This window comes from Oncorhynchus gorbuscha, linkage group LG24 (genome assembly GCF_021184085.1).
Source record: "Oncorhynchus gorbuscha isolate QuinsamMale2020 ecotype Even-year linkage group LG24, OgorEven_v1.0, whole genome shotgun sequence".
Taxonomy (NCBI): Eukaryota; Metazoa; Chordata; class Actinopteri; order Salmoniformes; family Salmonidae; genus Oncorhynchus; species Oncorhynchus gorbuscha.
The window spans coordinates 2,580,646-2,604,615 of NC_060196.1; the positions used below are offsets into that span (position 1 = coordinate 2,580,646).

Genomic DNA, 23,970 nt, shown 5'->3' on the forward strand with positions numbered 1-23,970 from the left:
AACAGACAGTAAAAGAAATTCAGAACTGTCAATCACTCACGTAGTTGTAAATGGTGTGTTGCCAACCCACTGCCAGCTTCCGTCTTTTAAAAAAGAACCAATCCAGACATTCTTCTTAAATTCGTGAATGAATATCTATAATATAAATTTGGAATAAAAAGATTGGCCATTATTTGATCTCCACGGCAGAGACATACATAATAGGAGTGGTATGATAGTAGTAGTAGTAGTGGTAGTATAATAGTGGTAGTATAATAGTATTATTATAACAGTAGTAGTATAATAGTACTTTTACTTCACGATATTCCTGAAGATAATTATATACTTTTTACTCCATACATTTTCCCTGACACCCAAAAGTACTCGCTACATTTTGAATGCTTAGCAGGACAAGAAATTGGTCTGATTCACACACTTATCAAGAGGACATCCCTGGTCATCCCTACTGCCTTTGATTTGGCAGACTCACTAAACACATGCTTTGTTTGTAAATTATGTCTGGGTGTTGGAGCACGCCCATGGCTATCCGTAAATTTTTAAAAAACAAGAAAATTATGCTGTTCGGTTTACTTTTCAAATTATTTTGACTTTTACTTTTGATACTTAAGTATATTTAAAATCAAATACTTTTAGACTGTTACTCAAGTAGTATTTTACTGGGTGACATTCAATATTTCTTCAGTCATTTTCTATGAAGGTATCTTTACTTTGACAATTGGGTACTTTTTCCACCACTGCTGGAAAACTAAGTAGAAAGTAAAAGTACACATACTGAAAATATCATGATAGTAGTAGTATAATAGTAATGGCATAATAGCAGTAGTAGTAGTACTGTACTGTCGCTAATTTCCCCCCAATATCAGACAGCTCGAGCTCAAAACTTAAATGGACTCGAAGAAGATAACGGTAAGTTTTGCGATTAAATACACCCTTCTAGCTGCCTGACCACTGATTTTCATTAAAATGTATTCAAGTTGAGTTAGGTTATGAGAGTTTTCAAAAAAGTAATGTGTGTGTATATATATATATATACACACACATTATATATATATATATTTTTTTTTTAAGGGAGACTCTGTATGTTGTAAAATTTTACTGCGAAACAGACCACACATCATTTAATATCCAACTTTTTATCTCTGAAATATAGCTAACAGCCTTGCTAATATTGCTAGATTGGTCACTAAATGTTGATAAACTGCTTAGTAACCAAAAAATAAATGAGTTTAAGTGTAAGATAATACATTTCACAAAAACAGCTGAACGTTGTCAAGCTTTGCCGTATCAAAATTGGAGTCGTCTGACGGGGTCATTTCTACTTTGAACAATTAACTTTTTGACACCTGTCACTGTAGGCTGCGTTTAATCTTACAACAACTACATAGAGGCAGTATTTAGTCAAATGTTACAATATATGTATCAATATTTAAATCATTTTTATTACAGATAACAACAAAGGTGGGTACACTTTCAGGTATTGTGAAACATTTCTCTGTCACCTTTCAATGCCTTAGCTATGTATTGTAAATGTTTATACATATTCAGATGGAGTTATATTTCTAGAATGTGTATATTATGGCAATTTATTTAGCTACGTTCCCAACACAGCATGGAGGACGACAAGAGGAAGCAGTGGAGTCAGGTGGACATGTTCCATGCAGGGATGACTATCTGTCAGGCTGCCAAGTTATTTAGCTACGTTCCCAACACAGCATGGAGGACGACAAGAGGAAGCAGTGGAGTCAGGTGGACATGTTCCATGCAGGGATGACTATCTGTCAGGCTGCCAAGTTATTTAGCTACGTTCCCAACACAGCATGGAGGACTACAAGAGGAAGCAGTGGAGTCAGGTGGACATGTTCCATGCAGGGATGACTATCTGTCAGGCTGCCACGTTATTTAGCTACGTTCCCAACACAGCATGGAGGACGACAAGAGGAAGCAGTGGAGTCAGGTGGACATGTTCCATGCAGGGATGACTATCTGTCAGGCTGCCAAGTTTAGACATCTTTTGATTTTAGGAGATGACCACGTGTATGTTCATTTTATCTGCTAGTAACAGTTTAATTTTCTTATCTACCAAGGTTCAGGGTGTAGCTCGGCAGACCCCCGGTAGGGTCACCCATGGTGGTCAGAGGGGACCACCCACATTGGACCACCCACATTGCTTGCACCGGGGATGAACATTCTCTGGAGCAGTATTGAATCTACTGTGCCAGCCATGGGTTCCCCTTCACCAGACAGAGGCTGATGAAATATGCAGGTATCTGATGTTCTATGTGTTATTGTATGTAGAATGCTGGACTGACTGTTCTCAATGTGTGTGATGTAAATGTGGATGTATATTGTGATGCCAAAATAAACATTTTCATCCAGGATGGAGAATTTTCATTCTATTCTATTCCAGGTTTCAGCACCCAGGGAAGACAATCCCACTGCTGGGGAAGAGGTGGTGGGAAATGTTCAGGAGGAGGCACAAGAATCTGAGCATGAGGAGGCTGGACACCCTGAACAGGGTGAGAGCTGAGTGTGCCACACGTCCAACCATGGACACTTTCTTCACTTCTTATGAGAAGCACTTGGAGGAGAAACCCAGACAAATCTATAAGTGGGACGAGACTGGGTTTAGTAGCAGTCAGAGCAGGCACAAAGTGCTGGCCCCCCGGGGTGCGAAACACGTGTTCCAGCAGGCTCTGTGGACCAAGGAACACATCACAGAGAGAGAGGACGAGACAGAGAGAGAGATGACATACCCCCCGTTTATCATCTACCCCAAGTGATTCCCCTGCTGCCACAACACATTGGGAGGCCCCTCCCAAGCCTTGTATGGACGGTCAAACAGTGGCTACATTGACGGGGACCTGTTCAGGAAGTGGTCTGAGTACTTCAACAAGCATACAGTGAAAGAGCAGCCTCTCCTTCTTCTCTTCGATGGGCACAAGATACATGTGGACCCCGGAGGTGATGGCAGCAGCACTAAGGGAAGACTTATTTTTCTTCCACCACACTGCACCTATGCCCTGTAGCCTCTGGACGTGGCATAGTCTGGCTCTTTAACCTCTTCAATCTATGGGTGCGCTATGTCATTATTGGATAAAAAGACGTGCCCGTTTTAAGAGCAATATTTTGTCACGAAAAGATGCTCGACTATGCATGGAATTGACAGCCTTGGAAAGACAAAACTCTGACGTCTCCAAAACTGCAAATATATTATCTGTGAGTGCCCCAGAACTAATGCTACAGGCGAAACCAAGATGCAACTTCTAACAGGAAATGAACAGGATTTTTGACGTTGTGTTTACTAACATCTCCTTATCCTTATATGGCTGTGCCCTACTTCCGGCGCCGACAGAGATGGCCGCCTCGCTTCGCGTTCCTAGGAAACTATGCAGTTTTTTGTTTTTTTTACGTGTTATTTCTTACATTAGTACCCCAGGTCATCTTAGGTTTCATTACATACAGTCGAGAAGAACTACTGAATATAAGATCAGCGTCAACTCACCATCAGTACGACCAAGAATCCTGTGTTCTGCCTTACAAACAGGACAACGGAATGGATCGCATGCAGCGACCCAAGAAAATGACTCCGGGCACATCGCGCACCACTCCGCAGCATTCTTCTTGCCAATGTCCAGTCTCTTGACAACAAGGTTGACGAAATCCGAGCAAGGGTGGCATTCCAGAGGGACATCAGAGACTGCAACGTTCTCTGCTTCACGGAAACATGGCTCACTGGGAAGACGCTATCCGATGCGGTGCAGCCAACGGGTTTCGCCACGCATCGCGCCGACAGAAACAAACATCTTTCTGGTAAGAAGAGTGGCGGGGACGTATGCCTCATGACTAACGAGACATGGTGTGATGAAGGAAACATACAGGAACTCAAATCCTTCTGTTCACCTGATTTAGAATTCCTCACAATCAAATGTAGACCGCATTATCTTCCAAGAGAATTCTCTTCGATTATAATCACAGCCGTATATATCCCCCCCAAGCAGAAACATCGATGGCTCTGAACAAACTTTATTTAACTCTTTGCAAACTGGAAACCATTTATCCGGAGGCTGCATTCATTGTAGCTGGGGATTTTAACAAAGCTAATCTGAAAACAAGACTCCCTAAATTTTATCAGCATATCGATTGCGCAACCAGGGGTGGTAAAACCTTGGATCATTGTTACTCTAACTTCCGCGACGCATATAAGGCCTTGCCCCGCCCCCCTTTCGGAAAAGCTGACCACGACTCCATTTTGCTGATCCCTGCCTACAGGCAGAAACTAAAACAAGAGGCTCCCACGCTGAGGTCTGTCCAACGCTGGTCAGACCAAGCTGACTCCACACTCCAAGACTGCTTCCATCACGTGGACTGGGACATGTTTCGTATTGCGTCAGATAAAAATATTGACGAATATGCTGATTCGGTGTGCGAGTTCATTAGAACGTGCGTCGAAGATGTCGTTCCCATAGCAATGATAAAACATTCCCTAACCAGAAACCGTGGATTGATGGCAGCATTCGAGTGAAACTGAAAGCGCGAACCACTGCTTTTAATCAGGGCAAGGTGTCTGGCAACATGACCGAATACAAACAGTGCAGCTATTCCCTCCGCAAGGCTATTAAACAAGCTAAGCGTCAGTACAGAGACAAAGTGGAATCTCAATTCAACGGCTCAGACACAAGAGGCATGTGGCAGGGTCTACAGTCAATCACGGACTACAAGAAGAAACCCAGCCCAGTCACGGACCAGGATGTCTTGCTCCCAGGCAGACTAAATAACTTTTTTGCCCGCTTTGAGGACAATACAGTGCCACTGACACGGCCTGCAACGAAAACATGCGGTCTCTCCTTCACTGCAGCCGAGGTGAGTAAGACATTTAAACGTGTTAACCCTCGCAAGGCTGCAGGCCCAGACGGCATCCCCAGCCGCGCCCTCAGAGCATGCGCAGACCAGCTGGCCGGTGTGTTTACGGACATATTCAATCAATCCCTATACCAGTCTGCTGTTCCCACATGCTTCAAGAGGGCCACCATTGTTCCTGTTCCCAAGAAAGCTAAGGTAACTGAGCTAAACGACTACCGCCCCGTAGCACTCACTTCCGTCATCATGAAGTGCTTTGAGAGACTAGTCAAGGACCATATCACCTCCACCCTACCTGACACCCTAGACCCACTCCAATTTGCTTACCGCCCAAATAGATCCACAGACGATGCAATCTCAACCACACTGCACACTGCCCTAACCCACCTGGACAAGAGGAATACCTATGTGAGAATGCTGTTCATCGACTACAGCTCGGCATTCAACACCATAGTACCCTCCAAGCTCGTCATCAAGCTCAAGACCCTGGGTCTCGACCCCGCCCTGTGCAACTGGGTACTGGACTTCCTGACGGGCCGCCCCCAGGTTGTGAGGGTAGGCAACAACATCTCCTCCCCGCTGATCCTCAACACGGGGGCCCCACAAGGGTGTGTTCTGAGCCGTCTCCTGTACTCCCTGTTCACCCACGACTGCGTGGCCACGCACGCCTCCAACTCAATCATCAAGTTTGCGGACGACACCACAGTGGTAGGCTTGATTACCAACAACGACGAGACGGCCTACAGGGAGGAGGTGAGGGCCCTCGGAGTGTGGTGTCAGGAAAATAACCTCACACTCAACGTCAACAAAACTAAGGAGATGATTGTGGACTTCAGGAAACAGCAGAGGGAACACCCCCTATCCACATCGATGGAACAGTAGTGGAGAGGGTAGCAAGTTTTAAGTTCCTCGGCATACACATCACAGACAAACTGAATTGGTCCACTCACACTGACAGCATCGTGAAGAAGGCGCAGCAGCGCCTCTTCAACCTCAGGAGGCTGAAGAAATTAGGCTTGTCACCAAAAGCACTCACAAACTTCTACAGATGCACAATCGAGAGCATCCTGGCGGGCTGTATGACCGCCTGGTACGGCAACTGCTCCGCCCTCAACCGTAAGGCTCTCCAGAGGGTAGTGAGGTCTGCACAACGCATCACCGGGGGCAAACTACCTGCCCTCCAGGACACCTATACCACCCGATGTTACAGGAAGGCCATAAAGATCATCAAGGACATCAACCACCCGAACCACTGCCTGTTCACCCCGCTATCATCCAGAAGGCGAGGTCAGTACAGGTGCATCAAAGCTGGGACCGAGAGACTGAAAAACAGCTTCTATCTCAAGGCCATCAGACTGTTAAACAGCCACCACTAACATTGAGTGGCTGCTTCCAACACACTGTCATTGACACTGACCCAACTCCAGCCACTTTAATAATGGCAATTGATGGGAAATTATGTAAATATATCACTAGCCACTTTAAACAATGCTACCTTATATAATGTTACTTACCCTACATTACTCATCTCATATGCATACGTATATACTGTACTCTACATGATCGACTGCATCCTTATGTAATACATGTATCACTAGCCACTTTATAACTATGCCACTTTGTTTACTTTGTCTACATACTCATCTCATATGTATATACTGTACTCGATACCATCTCCCGTATGCTCCTCTGTACCATCACTCATTCATATATCCTTATGTACATATTCTTTATCCCCTTACACTGTGTATAAGACAGTAGTTTTGGAATTGTTAGTTGGATTACTTGTTGGTTATCACTGCATTGTCGGAACTCGAAGCACAAGCATTTCGCTACACTCGCATTAACATCTGCTAACCATGTGTATGTGACAAATACAATTTGATTTGATTTGAATATGCTGGGAACGAGCTTATGCGCTCTGCCGTTCATCCAAGATGTCTGCAGCATTGTGGCGTATTTGTAGGCATATCATTGGAAGATTGGCCATAAGAGACTACATTTACCAGGTGTCCGCCCAGTGTCCCGCGTCGAAATTGGTGCGCAATCTCCAGCTGCAACCATTATTCCATGTGATTGAGAGGAGAGAGGAGACTTCCAGGACCGATATATCATCGAAGAGATATGTGAAAAACACCTTGAGGATTGATTCTAAACAACGTTTACCATGTTTCAGTAGATATTATGGAGTTAATTTGGAAAAAAGTTCGGCGTTTGGATAACTGAATTTTCGTTTTTTTTTGGTAGCCAAATGTGATGCACCAAACGGACCGATTTCTCCTGCATAAAAAATATTTCAGGAAAAACTGAACATTTGCTATCTAACCGAGAGTCTCCTCATTGAAAACATCCGAAGTTCTTCAAAGGTAAATTATTTATTGAATGTTTTTGCTGTTTTTTGTGAAAATGTGGCCTGCTAATGCTAATGCTAAATGGTAATGCTAAATGCTAACGCTAAATGCTAAATGCTAGTTTGCTATAGTAGAGAAGCATATTTTTGAAAATCTGAGATGACAGTGCTGTTAACAAAAGGCTAAGCTCTGGACTGGGAACCACCGCTGGAGGCTCTGGACTGCAACTCGTCGCTGGAAACTCCAGACTGGGGAACGTCGCTGGAGGCTCCGGACTGGGGACCGTTGCTGGAGGCTTCGGACTGGGGACCGTAGCTGGAGGCTCCGGACTGGGGACCGTAGCTGGAGGCTCCGGACTGAGGACCGTCGCTGCAGGCTCCGGACTGGGGACCGTCGCTGCAGGCTCCGGATGGGGACCGTCGCTGGAGGCTCCGGACTGGGGACCTTCGCTGGAGGCTCCGGACTGGGGACCGTCAATGGAGGCTCCGGACTGAGGACCGTCGCTGCAGGCTCCGGACTGGGGACCGTCGCTGCAGGCTCCGGACTGGGGACCGTCGCTGCAGGCTCTGGACTGGGGACTGTCACTGCAGGCTACGGACTGGGGACCGTCGCTGCATGCTCCGGACGGGGAACCGTCACTGGAGGCTGCGGGTCATGGATTATCACTGGAGGCTTCGTGCCATGGATCATCACTACAGTCTCCGGGCAATGGATCATCACTGGAGGCTTCGTGCCATGGATCATCACTGGAGGCTTCGTTGGTGGAGCCGGAACAGGTCTCGCCGGACTGAGGAGACGTACTGGCAGCCTGGTACGTGGAGCTGCCACAACGCGTCCTGGCCTCTCTTGCTTCCATCCTTGCCGTGACTCCAGGTATCGCCGCCGTTCCTCACTCGCCCCTTCCGCATGTTTCCTTGGCAGGCTCTCATGCCCTGCCATTATCTCCTCCCATGTCCCTGATGTCCTCCACTCCGGGGCACGCTGCTTGGTCCGTTGGTGGTGAGATCTCTGTTACGGCTCTCATTTGTAGAAGGAGTGGACCAAGGCGCAGCATGGTAGGCGTACATCGTCTTTTTATTGATGACACCAAAACAGTTCTGTAAGGCTAAGAACCTAAACAGAAAACAAGATCCCACAACTATAGGTGCGAAAAGGGCTGTCTAAGTATGATCCCCAATCAGAAAAAACGATAGTCAGCTGCCTCTGATTGGGAACCATATCCGGCCAACAAAGAAATATACGAACTAGAATGCCAACCCCAAACCACACCCTGACCTAACCAAATAGAGAAATAAAAAGGCTCTCTAAGGTCAGGGCATGACACATACGACTCGTTCTGTGCATAATTTCCCTCAAGACAGGAATGTCTGTCTTCTGCCAAAGAGCCCGGATCTCTAACCCATTGAGCATGTCTGGGACCTGTTGGATCGGAGAGTGAGGGCTAGGGCCATTCCCCCCAAAAATGTCAGGGAACTTGCAGGTGCCTTGGTGGAAGAGTGGGGTAACATCTCATACCAAAAACTGCCAAATCTGGTGCAGTCCATGAGGAGGAGATGAGCTGCAGTACTTAACTTCTTATGGCTGTAATCCTGGTAACGGGACCGATATGACAACAGCCAGTGAAAGTGCAGGGCGCCAAATTCAGAAACAGAAATCTCATAGTTAAAATTCTTCCAACATACATGTATCTCATACCATTTTAAAGGTAATCTTGTTATTAATCCCACCAAAGGGTCCAATTTCAAATAGGCTTTTCAGTGAAAGCACCACAAACTATTATGTTAGGTCACCGCAAAATCCCAGACAAACACAGTAAGACAGGAGTCCCAAAAAGCAGAAAGAGATAAAATGAATCACTAACCTTTGATGATCTTCATCAGATGACACTCATATGACTTCATGTTACACAATACATATATGTTTTGTTCGATAAAGTTCATATTTATATACAAAAACCTCAGTTTACATTGCGCCATGTTCAGAAATGCCTACAAAATATCCGGAAAAATGTAGATCTCTATGTTTCACGCTCTCCTACTGTCTCTATCTCTCTTTATGTATTGAGCTCTCTTTTGTTTGAGCACCTCCATATCACTTTGTCCTCACCTGTGAGTATTTTTTGGGGTTATGGTGTTTGTGTTTGTTTGCTGGTGGGAAAAGGGGGTACTAAGACAAGTCACCCATGGGCATACACTACCCGTAGGTAAACTTAGTTAAATACCCTAGTTAGAACTGGGCAGACCACCCACTGTATTTTTGGTAAGTTAGTTAGCTGTGGTTGAAATAGGCTAGTCTAGCTTAGGGGATTTTGGGATATTTGTTTCTTTCCTTGGGTCCAGCTCAGCCCCCCCCCCCCACATTACCACGTGTTTACTAATAAACCCCGAGTTTGCCGGTAGATTTCAGTTGTCGTGGTTATTTCGTTCTCACTTTTACTTTGTCGCTATTATAAATTGCATGAGTTATGTTACGGGTCTCGTTACCATTCCCTCTAGACCAGTGGTTCTTAACCTTGTTGGAGGTACTGAACACCAACAGTTTCATATGCGCATTCACCGAACCCTTCTTAATTGAAAAAAAAATCAAATTCAACACATAGGTATATATTTGACTGGTGCACAAAATGAACCATGCATCAACATCACTGTGTTCAAAGAACAAAATCATCAAAACATTTTCACACAGATTATCATTTTCACACAAAAACAAAAACATAATAATGAATATTTACTGCAAATCAGTGTGACTTCTGCTGTTGCCTGTCAGAGACCAGTTCAGAAATGCGCCGCTTCACCTTGGCAAGTGCCACTCTAATGTCATTTTCGCAACAAAGTCTGTTCATTTTCTTCTTTTTTATGTCCAGCATCCTCAAAAAGGATTGCTCACAAAGATATGTTGTAACAAACGGTATGAAAATCTCCAGAGCTTTCTTAGCAATAACAGGGTACGTTACCATTTATTGACACCAAAACGTTGAAAGCGTTGTTGTTCTGAAGAGTTGCTGTTGAACCTGGCTCTGCTGAATTTCAATGATTTCATCGAGGTATTCATCATTGACATCTGTTGTCTCAACACTAAACGTGAACGGCTGTCTCACCCATGCTGGATATGACTCTCTTGTAGGGAAGTATCCGTCGAGAGACTTTGCAAGCTCATCTAAGTGCGTGGCAATTGCTTGCTTCAGTTCAGCGGGTACAGAAATGTCTCCGATTCCAGATACATCTTCGATCTTACTTACACAGTCGTCCAGCAGGGGAAAGTTTGCGAAGTTATTGTTCTCTGTGTTATGCAGGTGAATGAGGACCCAAAAGCGACTTGGCGAAAACAGAGTTTTTAATCCAGTAAAGTAACTTTACAATCAAAAGGCATAATTCTACTCGTAATGACGAGAACAGACTGGAGACTTGATCAAGAACTGCAGGTTGCCTCGGGAAGGCACTTGAACGTAGCAGACTCAGACACCTGCTCACCACGCAGCATCTGAGGGAAACACGACACGACAGGGCGATACATAGACACAGCACGGTGAACAATAGACAAGGATCCGACAGGGCAGGAACGGAAAACAAGGGGAGAAATAGGGACTCTAATCAGGGAAAAAGATATGGAACAGGTGTGGGAAGACTAAATGATTGATTAGGGGAATAGGAACAGCTGGGAGCAGGAACGGAGCGATAGAGAGAAGAGAGAGAGGGAGGAAGAGAGAAAGAGGGGAACGAACCTAAAAAGACCAGCAGGGGGAAAACGAACAGAGGGAAAAGCAAAATGACAAGACAAAATAAGACAAAACATGACAGTACCCCCCCCCACTCACCGAGCGCCTCCTGGCGCTCTCGAGGAGGAACACTGGCGGCAACGGAGGAAATCATAGATCACAAACGGTCCAGCACGTCCCGAGAAAGAACCCAACTCCTCTCCTCAGGACCGTAACGAAAAAAAACCGATAAAAAGGGAAACTAGGGTACTACTCTAAAAAAAAAATGAGACACGGGTAGAGAACTGAAAGCTTTAGAGCAAACAGGACCAAACAGGCCAGGAGAGTAACAACTAGGGACAGACTGAGACACAGCAAGGGCAGGAACAAGAACAGGAGAGATGCGATGGCAGGGAACAGACTGAGACCCAGCAAGACCAGGAGCAGAAGCAGAAAAAAAATTACCAGACTTCTGCGCGCATTCTGAACACGCAGCCACGAAACGGCGCGTGTCACGCTCCTGAGTAGGCCACCAAAACCGCTGGCGAATAGAAGCAAGCGTACCCCGAACGCCGGGATGGCCAGCTAACTTGGCAGAGTGAGCCCACTGAAGAACAGCCAGACGAGTAGAAACAGGAACGAAAAGAAGGTTACTAGGGCAAGCGCGCGGCGACGCAGTGTGCGTGAGTGCTTGCTTAACCTGTCTCTCAGTTCCCCAGACAGTCAACCCGACAACACGCCCAACAGGAAGGATCCCCTCGGGATCGGTAGAAGCCACAGCAGAACTAAAGAGACGGGATAAAGCATGAGGCTTGGTGTTCTTAGTACCCGGGCAATAAGAAATAACGAACTCGAAACGAGCGAAAAACAACGCCCAACGAGCATGACGCGCATTCAGTCGTTTGGCAGAACGGATGTACTCAAGGTTCCTTTGGTCAGTCCAAACGACAAAGGAACGGTCTCCCCCCTCCAACCACTGTCGCCATTTGCCTAGGGCTAAACGGATGGCGAGCAGTTGCGGTTAGCCACATCATAGTTACGTTCCGACGGTGACAGGCGATGAGAAAAATACGCACAAGGGTGGACCCCATCGTCAGTATCGGAGCGCTGGGACAGAATGGCTCCCACGCCCACCCCGACGCGTCAACCTCAACAATAAACTGTTTAGTGACGTCAGGTGCAACAAGGATAGGAGCGGATGCAAAACGCTTCTTAAAGAGATCAGGACAACAATCATACGACCGGTGAGGAGGAAGGGAGTTGGTTCTGGACCGACTGAAGACCGTGCGCAGACCATGATACTCCTCCGGCACTCCTGTCAAATCACCAGGTTCCTCCTGAGAAGAGGGGACAGAACAAACAGGAGAAATAGCAGACATTAAACACTTCACATGACAAGAAACGTTCCAGGAAAGGATAGAATTACTAGACCAATCAAAAGAAGGATTATGACACACTAGCCAGGGATGACCCAAAACAACAGGTGTAAACGGTGAACAAAAAATCAAAAAAGAAATGGTCTCACTATGGTTACCAGATACAGTGAGGGTTAAAGGTAGTGTTTCATATAATATACTGGGAGAGGACTACCATCCAAGGCAAACATGACCGTGGGCTCCCTAACTGTCTGAGAGGAATGTCATGTTCCCCGCCCAGGCTTCGTCCATAAAACAGCCCTCCGCCCCAGAGTCTATTAATGCACTGCAGGAAGCTGCCGATCCGGTCCAGCGTAGATGGACCGGTAAAGTAGTACAGGTACTTGACGGAGAGGACCGTCTAGTAGCGCTTATCAGTCGCCCTCCGCTTACTGATGAGCTCTGGCCTTTAACTGGACATGAAATGACAAAATGACCAGCGGAACCGCTATAGAGACAGAGGCGGTTGGTGATTCTCCGTTCCCTCTCCTTAGTCGAGATGCGAATACCCCCCAGCTGCATGGGCTCAACACCTGAGTCAGTGGGGAAAGATGGTAGTGTCCGAGAGAGGGGAGACACAGTTAACGCGAGCTCTCTTCTATGAGCTCGGTGACGAAGATCTACCCGTCGTTCAATGCGAATAGCGAGTTCAATCAAAGAATCCACGCTGGATGGAACCTCCCGAGAGAGAATCTCATCCTTAACCTTAGCGTGGAGTCCCTCCAGAAAACGAGCGAGCAACGCCTGCTCGTTCCAGTTACTGGAGGCAGCAAGAGTGCGAAACTCTATAGAGTAATCCGTTATGGATCGATTACCTTGACATAGGGAAGACAGGGACCAAGAAGCTTCTTTACCAAAAACTGAACGATCAAAAACTCTTATCATCTCCTCTTTAAAGTTCAGATAATTGTTAGTACACTCAGCGCTAGCCTCCCAGATAGCTGTGCCCCACTGCCGAGCCCGACCAGTAAGGAGTGATATGACGTAGGCAATCCGAGCTCTCTCTCTTGAGTATGTGTTGGGTTGGAGAGAGAACACTATATCACACTGGGTGAGAAAGGAGCGGCACTCAGTGGGCTGCCCGGAGTAGCAAGGTGGGTTATTAACCCTAGGTTCCGGAGACTCGGCAGGCCAGGAAGTAACAGGTGGCACGAGACGAAGACTCTGGAACTGTCCAGAGAGGTCGGAAACCTGAGCGGCCAGGTTCTCCACGGCATGGCGAGCAGCAGACAATTCCTGCTCGTGTCTGCCGAGCATGGCTCCTTGGATCTGGACGGCAGTGTTACGAGCGTCTGTAGTCGCTGGGTCCATTCTTTGGTCGGATCCTTCTGTTATGCAGGTGAATGAGGACCCAAAAGCGACTTGGCGAAAACAGAGTTTTTAATCCAGTAAAGTAACTTTACAATCAAAAGGCATAATTCTACTCGTAATGACGAGAACAGACTGGAGACTTGATCAAGAACTGCAGGTTGCCTCGGGAAGGCACTTGAACGTAGCAGACTCAGACACCTGCTCACCACGCAGCATCTGAGGGAAACACGACACGACAGGGCGATACATAGACACAGCACGGTGAACAATAGACAAGGATCCGACAGGGCAGGAACGGAAAACAAGGGGAGAAATAGGGACTCTAATCAGGGAAAAAGATATGGAACAGGTGTGGGAAGACTAAATGATTGATTAGGGGAATAGGAACAGCTGGGAGCAGGAACGGAGCGATAGAGAGAAGAGAGAGAGGGAGGAAGAGAGAAAGAGGGGAACGAACCTAAAAAGACCAGCAGGGGGAAAACGAACAGAGGGAAAAGCAAAATGACAAGACAAAATAAGACAAAACATGACACTCTGTTCGTCGTTTCCATAACGGTAGCTTTTTTTGAAAAGCCTTCAGGTTTTCCTCCGCTTCGATGATGTTGACTCCACCGCCCTGCATCTTTTGATTGAGATGATTGAGAGCTGCGAAGATATCGGCCATGTACGCTAAAATGAGAATGAACTCAGAATTTTTGAAGCAATCTGCATGACAATGTTGGTGCTCTTGCAAAAACAGGGCCAATTCCACACGCACGGCAAAAACACGATTCAGCACCTGTCCCCGGGATAACCACCTAACGTTAGAATGGTACAGAAGTACCTCAAATTCAGAGCCCATTTCTTTACACAGCTCACTGAAGATGCGATGCCGCAGAGCACTAGTTCGCACATAGTTCACGCATTCCACTACAATTTTTAATACTTCTGCCAGTTTTCGAGGCAAGGTTTTTGTTGCCAACGCATGCCTGTGCAGAATACAATGCGCACTAGCGCACCAAAACCAGACTGCAGAAACCATATCCCACGAAAGACTGTTGTCTTTGAAGAAGTCATCCACAAGTTTCTTCACATCGGCTGCCTTAGTTGTTGTTGTAAGAGGCTTACAAAATAAAAATTATTCCTTTATCACGTCGTCTTTCACATAATGCACAAATACAGCAAGCTGGCTTAGATTGGAAACCTCTGTGGTCTCGTCGAGTTGAAGGCTGAATTTTGCCGGACTTGAAATCAGATCTGCAACTACTTGAGCCAAGATGTCTTTGCTCATGTCCTCTATTCTGTCGCTGATGGTGTCATTTGAAAGAGGAATTTGGGATAACTTAACTTCGGCCTCTTTTCCCAGCATGATATTCGCCATCTTCAACACAGCTGGTTTTATGAGTGTTTCACCAATGGTGTGTGGTTTGCCCTGCTTTGCGATCAGGTAAGCAACTTCGTACGATGCTGTGAGGATCGGTTTGTTGATGGGTACAAAGCCGAGAACAGGCAGAGTAGCCTTTTCATCGAATCTGGCTCTCTTTACCTTGAATTCAGCGAGCGTTGTGTTCTTGTATTTTCCATCTCCATGCAGCTTAAGGAAGTGTTCTCTTAGTTTTGCCGGTGCTAGACTAGAATTGCTCAACTTGGCATTGCAAATCATGCAGTTAGGACACTGACTCCTATCACGTTCGGTTATACATGTAAATCCATATTGTACATATTCGTCCGACCACTTTCTTTTTTTGCTCGACATAGTAAGTATGAAGGGATTAAAATATTAAGAAAGAAATCACAAGACGTACCATCACCACAGTCACAAACTGAGCGCACCAAATTCCCTGCAGCACAGATAGGCCAAGCGATGTATCTTGATCACCTGCAGCCAATGATGGCCAAGCGGAGCGTGTCATCATGAATCATATGAATCGGATGTTTGTCTTGACCTCCGCCGAACCCCTGAGACTGACTCACCGAACCCCTGGGGTTCGATCGAACCCAGGTTAAGAACCACTGCTCTAGACTGTCGGGCCAAAAGGGATTTGTAACACTCATCATAAACTTTGATGAAAGATACATGCTGTACATAGAATTAAAGATACACTTGTTCTTAATGCAACCGCTGTGTCAGATTTCCAAAATCTTTAAGGCAAAACACAATATTCAATCATCTGAAAACAGCATTCAGCCACAAAAGCAAGCCATACAAACCCGCCAAATTGTGCAGTCAACAAAACTCATAAAACGCATTATAAATCTTCACTTACCTTTGCTGATCTTCTCCGGAATGCACTACCAGGACTCCCAAATGTTTGTTTTGTTCGGTAATGTCCATCATTTATGTCCCAATAGCTACTTTTGTTAGTGCATTTGGTAAACAAATCCAAAGTCACTAAGTGCGTTCACTAAAAGCTGACGAAATGTCCAAAAGTTCCATAACAGTCAGTAGAAACATGTCAAATGATGTATTGAATCAATCTTTAGAATGTTTTTAACATAAATCTTGAATAACGTTCCAACTGGAGAATTACATTGACTTCAGATGAGCGATGAAACAGAGCTCCCTCTCATGTGAACGTGTATGGTTAGAGCATGGTCATGGCAGACCTGACTAATTCCCCTCTCATTTTGCCCCCCTTCACAGTAGAGGCATCAGACAAAGTTCCACAGACTGTTGACATCTAGTGGAAGCCGTAGGAAGTGCAAACTCATCCATATCTCACTCTGATTTCAATAGGATCTTGGATGAAAATCAACCAGCCTCATAATTCCCACTACCGTCGGCTCTTTTTTCTCAGGTTTTTGCCTGCCATATGAATTATTTTATACTCACAGACATCATTCAAACAGTTTTAGATACTTCAGAGTGTTTTCTATTCAATGTGAATAATAATATGCATATATTATCAACTGGGACTGAGGAGCAGGCAGTTAAATTAATATGGGCACCTCTGTGCACCTTTCATCCAAGCTACTCAATACTGCCCCTTCAGCCATAAAAAGTTAATGCAGCTGGTGGCCACACCAGATACTGACTGTTACTTTTGATATTGACCCCCCTTTGTTCAGGGACACATTATTCCATTTCTGTTAGTCACATGTCTGTGGAACTTGTTCAGTTTATGTCTCAGTTGTTGAATCTTGGTATGTTCATAGAAATATGTATTTACACATGTTAAGTTTGCTGAAAATAAATGCAGTTGACTGAGAGGACTTTTCTTTTTTGATGAGTTTATATCATTTCATGCAAACTTTCGTTTCTGAGAGCAAATGTATTAAAAAAATTGTCAGTGATATGAACATTTGCAATGCAGTTGGTTATACATTTCGAATACTAATCAGAGAAGTAGATGATAATAAAGAAACTGTAGTTTTGTAGTATTAATAATGTATTATGTATTACGTGTTCTTCTCTGCTGTTTATAATAACCAACTCTCCTCCCATTGTTCTGCACTCCCTCTGACCGGCCCCAGCTGTGTTCATCGTAGGGGAGACATAATAACAGCTGGTGCCAAACTTCCACCATCCAGCTAGACAGGGTTTCTCTGAGATGAACACATCAGAACAGCAGGCATTCAAAAGTCTACAAATATACTCTTCTATGTACTAAATTAATGAACTCCACTCACCATAGAACCTAACCCTGGTCTGTAGCTGGTCTCTCTCTTCAGTCATGGTGTTGTAACTCGTCTGTAGCTGGTCGCTCTCTTTGGTCAGGGTGTTGTAACTGGTCTGTAGCTGGTTTCTCTCTTCAGTCATGTTGTTGTAACTGGTCTGTAGCTGGTCTCTCTCTTTGGTCAGGGTGTTGTAACTGGCCTGTAGCTGGTCTCTCTCTGTTGCGTAGTGATGACCAATGACTCCATCTGTAAAAAGGAAGAGTTAATTAAAAATGTAATTTCCTCAACATTGATGATTAAGTAGGCTACTTAAGTCTCAGTGACAACATACTAAACTTACAGTAGACAGACAGGCCTATTATCCCAGCCAATAGGAGAACACACAGCAGCCCCAGACACACTGCAGCAACACCAGAGGGTCTCTTCCACCACTGAAAATGCACTAAACCACAAATTGTTAAAATAAGTAAAGTAATCTTTGGTAATGTGTTTTACTGTATCATCCAAGATTGGGACAAATAAAGCTATAGCAATGCAGGGTAATCTCACCTGTTCAATGTGTGTGTGTGCTTATGTGTGTGTGCGTGTGCGTGTGCGTGCGTGCGCGTGCGTGCGTGCGTGTGTGTGTGTGTGTGTGTGTGTGTGTCCATACAATCTTACCTGAAACAACAACTCCATCTCTTGGACTGGGTTTGAAGGCTCCTACGTTGCCATATATTTGGCCATCAATGTCTGTGTTCTTCATTACATCAGGCTCATCGTCTTCAAATCCATCTGAGTTTTCATAGACTCCCTCTGACATCTTAACACACTTGTGCTCAAATACAGTAACTTCTACTTCTAATCTCAGCTCTAATATACATCTGCAGCTGTGTCTTCTCCCTGCAAAGTGCTGCGTCTGTGTGACTTTACTGTAGTGACACTATTTTTTAAACTTTCAACCACAGTGAAGGGGAAACTGTTCCCCACGTGACTTGAACCAGCCTTAGTTCCTAATCTGAACATGTTTGTTTTAAACATGTGATTCAACCAAAGTGATAATATACTACACGATATGACTCTATATCATGCTATATGATGTATGTGTGGGTCACAGGGTCCCAATTTTGGATACATTCACATATACCCTACATAGATCCTGACTAAGTTTACAGCACCCCCAGCCTTCAACTGTAGAGACAATTTTGTTTTGCACTCTGTGGACATGATGGTGCAGGGGGAAGTAGCCACACGACACTGATCTTAGGTCAGTTTTTAATGTCCACCACAAATGGTTAAAGTTAGGATTTTGGGAGGGAAACCTGATTCTAGATCTGTACCATATAGACTCTTTGTTCTATCTATAGGGGTGGCAGCGTAGCCTAGTGGTTAGAGCGTTGGACTAGTAACCAGAAGGTTGCAAGTTCAAACCCACGAGCTGACAAGGTACATATTTGTCATTCTGCCCCTGAACAGGCAGTTAACCCACTGTTCCCAGGCCATCATTGAAAATAAGAATGTGTTCTTAACTGACTTGCCTGGTTAAATAAAGGTAAAATAAAAAATGTAATATACTGACTGTGAATAGATACTCAGAATGAAAAGCAGATGTTTTGACACTATCTCCATAGTTTCAGTTTGACAGATTTAAGAGAATAGAAAGAAGAATAAAAAACCCTTCACATGTATTATGACAAAAAGTTCATATTTCCACCCTGTCTTTTAGTACAAGATAACATGTATATGGGCAGTTACATCTAATGACACAACTCTCTCTGCACTGATTCCACTGTTCCACATGACATCTACCAACATTAACTACTATACAACTCTACAGCTCTACTCTATTCCACAGGAGGAGAGAAAGCATCACACAGACCCTTAGATACAGGGACAGAGTCAAAGGAGGCCCCCTGGTGGATGTAGTACTAACTACAGGTACAACTGTGGTGTTGGTGACAGATAACTGGGTGGATGTAGTACTAACTACAGATACAGCTGTAGTGTTGGTAACAGAGACCTGGGTGGATGTAGTACTAACTACAGGTACAGCTGTAGTGTTGGTGACAGAGACCTGGGTGGATGTAGTACTAACTACAGGTACATCTGTAGTGATGGTGACAGAGACCTGGGTGGATGTAGTACTAACTACATGTACAGCTGTAGTGTTGGTGGCAGAGACCTGGGTGGATGTAGTACTAACTACAGGTACAGATGTAGTGTTGGGGACAGAGACCTGGGTGGATGTAGTACTAACTACAGGTACAGATGTAGTGTTGGTGACAGAGACCTGGGTGGATGTAGTACTAACTACAGGTACATCTGTAGTGTTGGTGACAGAGATCTGGGTGGATGTAGTACTAACTACAGGTACATCTGTAGTGTTGGTGACAGAGACCTGGGTGGATGTAGTACTAACTACAGGTACATCTGCAGTGTTGGTGACAGAGACCTGAGTGGATGTAGTACTAACTACAGGTACAGGTGTAGTGTTGGTGACAGAGACCTGGGTGGATGTAGTACTAACTACAGGTACATCTGCAGTGTTGGTGACAGAGACCTGGGTTGATGTAGTACTAACTACAGGTATAGGTGTAGTGTTGGTGACAGAGACCTGGGTGGATGTAGTACTAACTACAGGTACAGCGGTAGTGTTGGTGACAGAGACCTGGGTGGATGTAATACTAACTACAGGTACATCTGTAGTGTTGGTGACAGAGACCTGGGTGGATGTAGTACTAACTACAGGTACATCTGTAGTGTTGGTGACAGAGACCTGGGTGGATGTAGTACTAACTACATGTACAGCTGTAGTGACAGAGACCTGGGCACAGTTTCCCAAAGCATATTAAGGCTAAATTAATCTTAGAACAATAGGATCCTGTGGTAATAACGATGGAGCCTTTAAATGCTTTTGGGAAACGGGGCCCTGGGCTGTAGAGCTCCCTACCATCTCAACAGAGTCCTTCCCTGAGCCCAAAGACACACCCACATTGCCTGCCCTGTCCACTACTTCTACCTTCTTTGAACAGCAGGTGGTGCTGCAAGCCACCCGGGTCACGTTCTCGGCCCTGGGGACCAACGCCATAGAAGTGTTCAGAGTCCCGTTGTCTTGGCATAGGGTGACACAGACAATGCCTGTCCAGTTGACACCGTCGGTCAGGTTGGCAGAAAGCTGCCAGTAAAGAGGCACTACAGTCAGCTGGGTGGACGGGGGGTGGAGGGGGGTTTCACCTGGAGGAAGGGGAGATGGAACAGACAGAGAGAGAGAGAGAGACAGTGGGAGAGAGTGAGTGGTTAAGAGAAATAGAAATAGCGCTTAGTCAGACAACTGAGGTAGTGGTGGTAGCGGTTGTGGTTGTTGTGGTGGTAGTGTCAGTTGTGGTGGTGGTAGTATTGGTAGTTGTGGTGTAGTGGTGGTTGTGTCGGTTGTGGTAGTGTCGGTTGTTGTGGTAGTGGTGGTTGTGGTGGTTTTGTTGATAGTTGTGGTGGTAGTGGTGGTAGTGTCGGTTGTGGTAGTGTCGGTTGTTGTGGTAGTGGTTGTGGTGATTTTGTTGGTAGTTGTGGGGGTTCTAGCACACCTGTACTCCACACACAGAGAGGCGTACAGAGCTCTCCCTTGCCCTCCATTTGGTAAATCTGACCACAATTCTATCCTCCTGAATGCTGCTTACAATCAAAAATTAAATCAGGAAGCACCAGTGACTCGGGCTATAAAGAAATGGTCAGATGAAGAAGATGCTAAACTACAGGACTGTTTTGCTATCACAGACTGGAACATGTTCCGGGATTCTTCCGATGACATTGAGGAATACATCACATCAGTCACTGGCTTTATCAATAAGTGCATTGAGGACGTCGCCCCCACAGTGACTGTACGTACATACCCCAACCAGAAGCCATGGATTACAGGCAACATTCGCACTGAGCTAAAGGGTAGAGCTGCCGCTTTCAAGGTGCGGGACTCTAACCCGGAAACTTACAATAAATCCAGCAATGCCCTGCAACGAACCATCAAACAGGCAAAGCGTCAATACATGGCTAAGATTGAATCATACTACACGGGCTCCGGCGCTCGTTGGATGTGGCAGGGCTTGCAAACTATTACAGACTATAAAGGGAAGCACAGCCACAAGCTGCCCAGTGACACGAGCCTACCAGATGAGCTAAATCACTTCTATGCTCGCTTCAAGGCAAGCAACACTCAGTCATGCATGAGAGCGTCAACTGTTCCGGACGACTGTGTGATCACACTCTCCGTAGCCGACATGAGTAAGACCTTAAAACAGATCAACATTCACAAGGCTGCGGGGCCAGATGGATTACCAGGACGTGTGCTCAGGGCATGTGCTGACCAACTGGCAGGTGTCTTCACTGACAGTTTCAACATGTCCTTGATTGATTCTGTAATACCAACATGTTTCAAACAGACCACCATAGTCCCTGTTCCCAAGAACACAAAGGCAACCTGCCTAAATGACTACAGACCCGTGGCACTCACGTCCGTAGCCATGAAGTGCTTTGAAAGGCTGGTATGGCTCACATCAACACCATTATCCCAGAAACCCTAGACCCACTCCAATTTGCATACCGCCTAAACAGATCCACAGATGATGCAATCTCTATTGCACTCCACACTGCCCTATCCCACCTGGACAAAAGGAACACCTATGTGAGAATGCTATTCATTGACTACAGCTCAGCGTTCAACACCATAGTACCCTTAAAGCTCATCATTAAGCTAAGGAACCTGGGACTAAACACCTGCCTCTGCAAATGGATCCTGGACTTCCTGACGGGCCGCCCCCAGATGGTGAGGGTAGGTAGCAACACATCTGCCACACTGATCCTCAACACTGGAGCTCCCCAAGGGTGCGTGCTCAGTCCCCTGCTGTACTCCCAGTTCACCCACAACTGCATGGCCAGGCACGACTCCAACACCATCATTAAGTTTGCTGACGACACAACAGTGGTTAACTGTAACCAAGACTAAGGAGATGATTGTGGACTACAGGAAAAGGAGCACCGAGCACGTCCCCATTCTCATCGATGGGGCTGTAGTGGAGCAGGTTGAGAGCTTCAAATTCCTTGTCCACATCATCAACAAACTAGAATGGTTAAAACACACCAAGACAGTCGTGAAGAGGGCACGACAAAGCCTATTCCCCCTCAGGAAACTAAAAAGATTTGGCATGGGTCCTGAGATCCTCAAAAGGTTCTACAGCTGCAACATCGAGAGCATCCTGACCTTTTGCATCACTGCCTGTTACGGCAATTGCTCGGCCTCTGACCGCAAGGCACTTCAGAGGGTATTGCGTACGGCCCAGTACATCACTGGGGCAAAGCTGCCTGCCATCCAGGACCTCTACACCAGGTGGTGTCAGAGGAAGGCCCTGAAAATTGTCAAAGACCCCAGCCACCCCAGTCATAGAATGTTCTCTCTACTACCGCATGGCAAGCGGTACCGGAGTGCAAAGTCTCGGACAAAAAGGCTTCTCAACAGTTTTTACCCCCAAGCCATAAGACTCCTCAACAGGCAATCAAATGGCTACCCGGACTATTTGCATTGTGTGCCCCCCCCTCCATACCCTATTTTACGCTGCTGCTACTCTCTGTTTATCTTGTATGCATACGCACTTTAAGTATACATTCATGTACATACTACCTCAATAGGGCCGACCAACCAGTGCTCCGGCACATTGGCTAACCGGGCTATCTGCATTGTGTCCCACCACTCGCCAACCCCTCTTTTTACGCTACTGCTACTCTCTGTTCATCATATATGCATAGTCACTTTAACCATACACACATGTGCATACTACCTCAATAAGCCTGACTAACCGGTGTCTGTATATAGCCTTGCTACTCTTATTTTTAAATGTATTTTTTACTGTTGTTTTATTTCTTTACTTACACACACATACTTTTTTTGTTTTTTTTTCTCCGCACTATTGGTTAGAGCCTGTAAGTAAGCATTTCACTGTAAGGTATTTCACCTGTTCTATTCGGCGCACGTGACAAATAAACTTTGATTTGATTTGTACCTGTAGTTAGTACTACATTGATTTGATTTGTACCTGTAGTTAGTACTACATTATTTGATTTGTACCTGTAGTTAGTACTACATTGATTTGATTTGTACCTGTAGTTCATACTACAACACTACAGCTGTACCTGTAGGTAGTACTACATCCACCCAGGTCTCTGTCACCAACACTACAGCTGTACCTGTAGTTAGTAATACATCCACCCAGGTCTCTGTCACCAACATTACAGCTGTACCTGTAGTTAGTACTACGTCCACCAGAGGGACAACTTAGACTCTGTATCTAAGGATCTGTGTGATGCTTTCTCTCCTTGTGTGGAATAGAATAGAGCTATAGGGTTGTATAATAGATCATGTAGGTAGATGTCATGTGGAACAGTGGAATCAGTGCAGAGAGAGTTGTGTCATTAGATGTAACCAGTATGTATATTTTATGTTGTACGGAAAGACAGGGTGGAAATATGAACGTTTTATCATAATACGTGTGAAGGGTTTCTATTCTTCTTCCTCTTAAATCTGTCTAACTGAAACTATGGAGATATTGTCAGATCTTCTGCTTTTTCATTCTGAGTAACTCTTCACAGTCAACATAGATAGAACATAGACCCCTACATGGCCATTGGTGGCCGGTCACAACACAGGGGGAAGTTTCCGCTAAGTACAGATCTAGGATCAGGTTACTTTCCCCCAATCCCAACCTTAACCATTTGTGGAAGAAAT

General features: G+C 45.5%; 1 protein-coding gene across 1 annotated transcript; it reads right to left on the reverse strand.

Annotated features, from left to right (window-relative positions):
• Positions 1-16,941: 16,941 nt before the first annotated feature.
• On the reverse strand, positions 16,942-18,096 carry LOC124013275 (oxidized low-density lipoprotein receptor 1-like). The gene is made up of 4 exons (XM_046327534.1): positions 17,886-18,096; positions 17,566-17,667; positions 17,238-17,471; positions 16,942-17,153 (listed from the first exon to the last, which is right to left on the reverse strand). The coding sequence occupies exons 1-4, from the start codon at positions 18,025-18,027 to the stop codon at positions 16,942-16,944; spliced, it is 690 nt and encodes a 229-aa protein (XP_046183490.1). The 5' UTR covers positions 18,028-18,096.
• Positions 18,097-23,970: the final 5,874 nt, after the last annotated feature.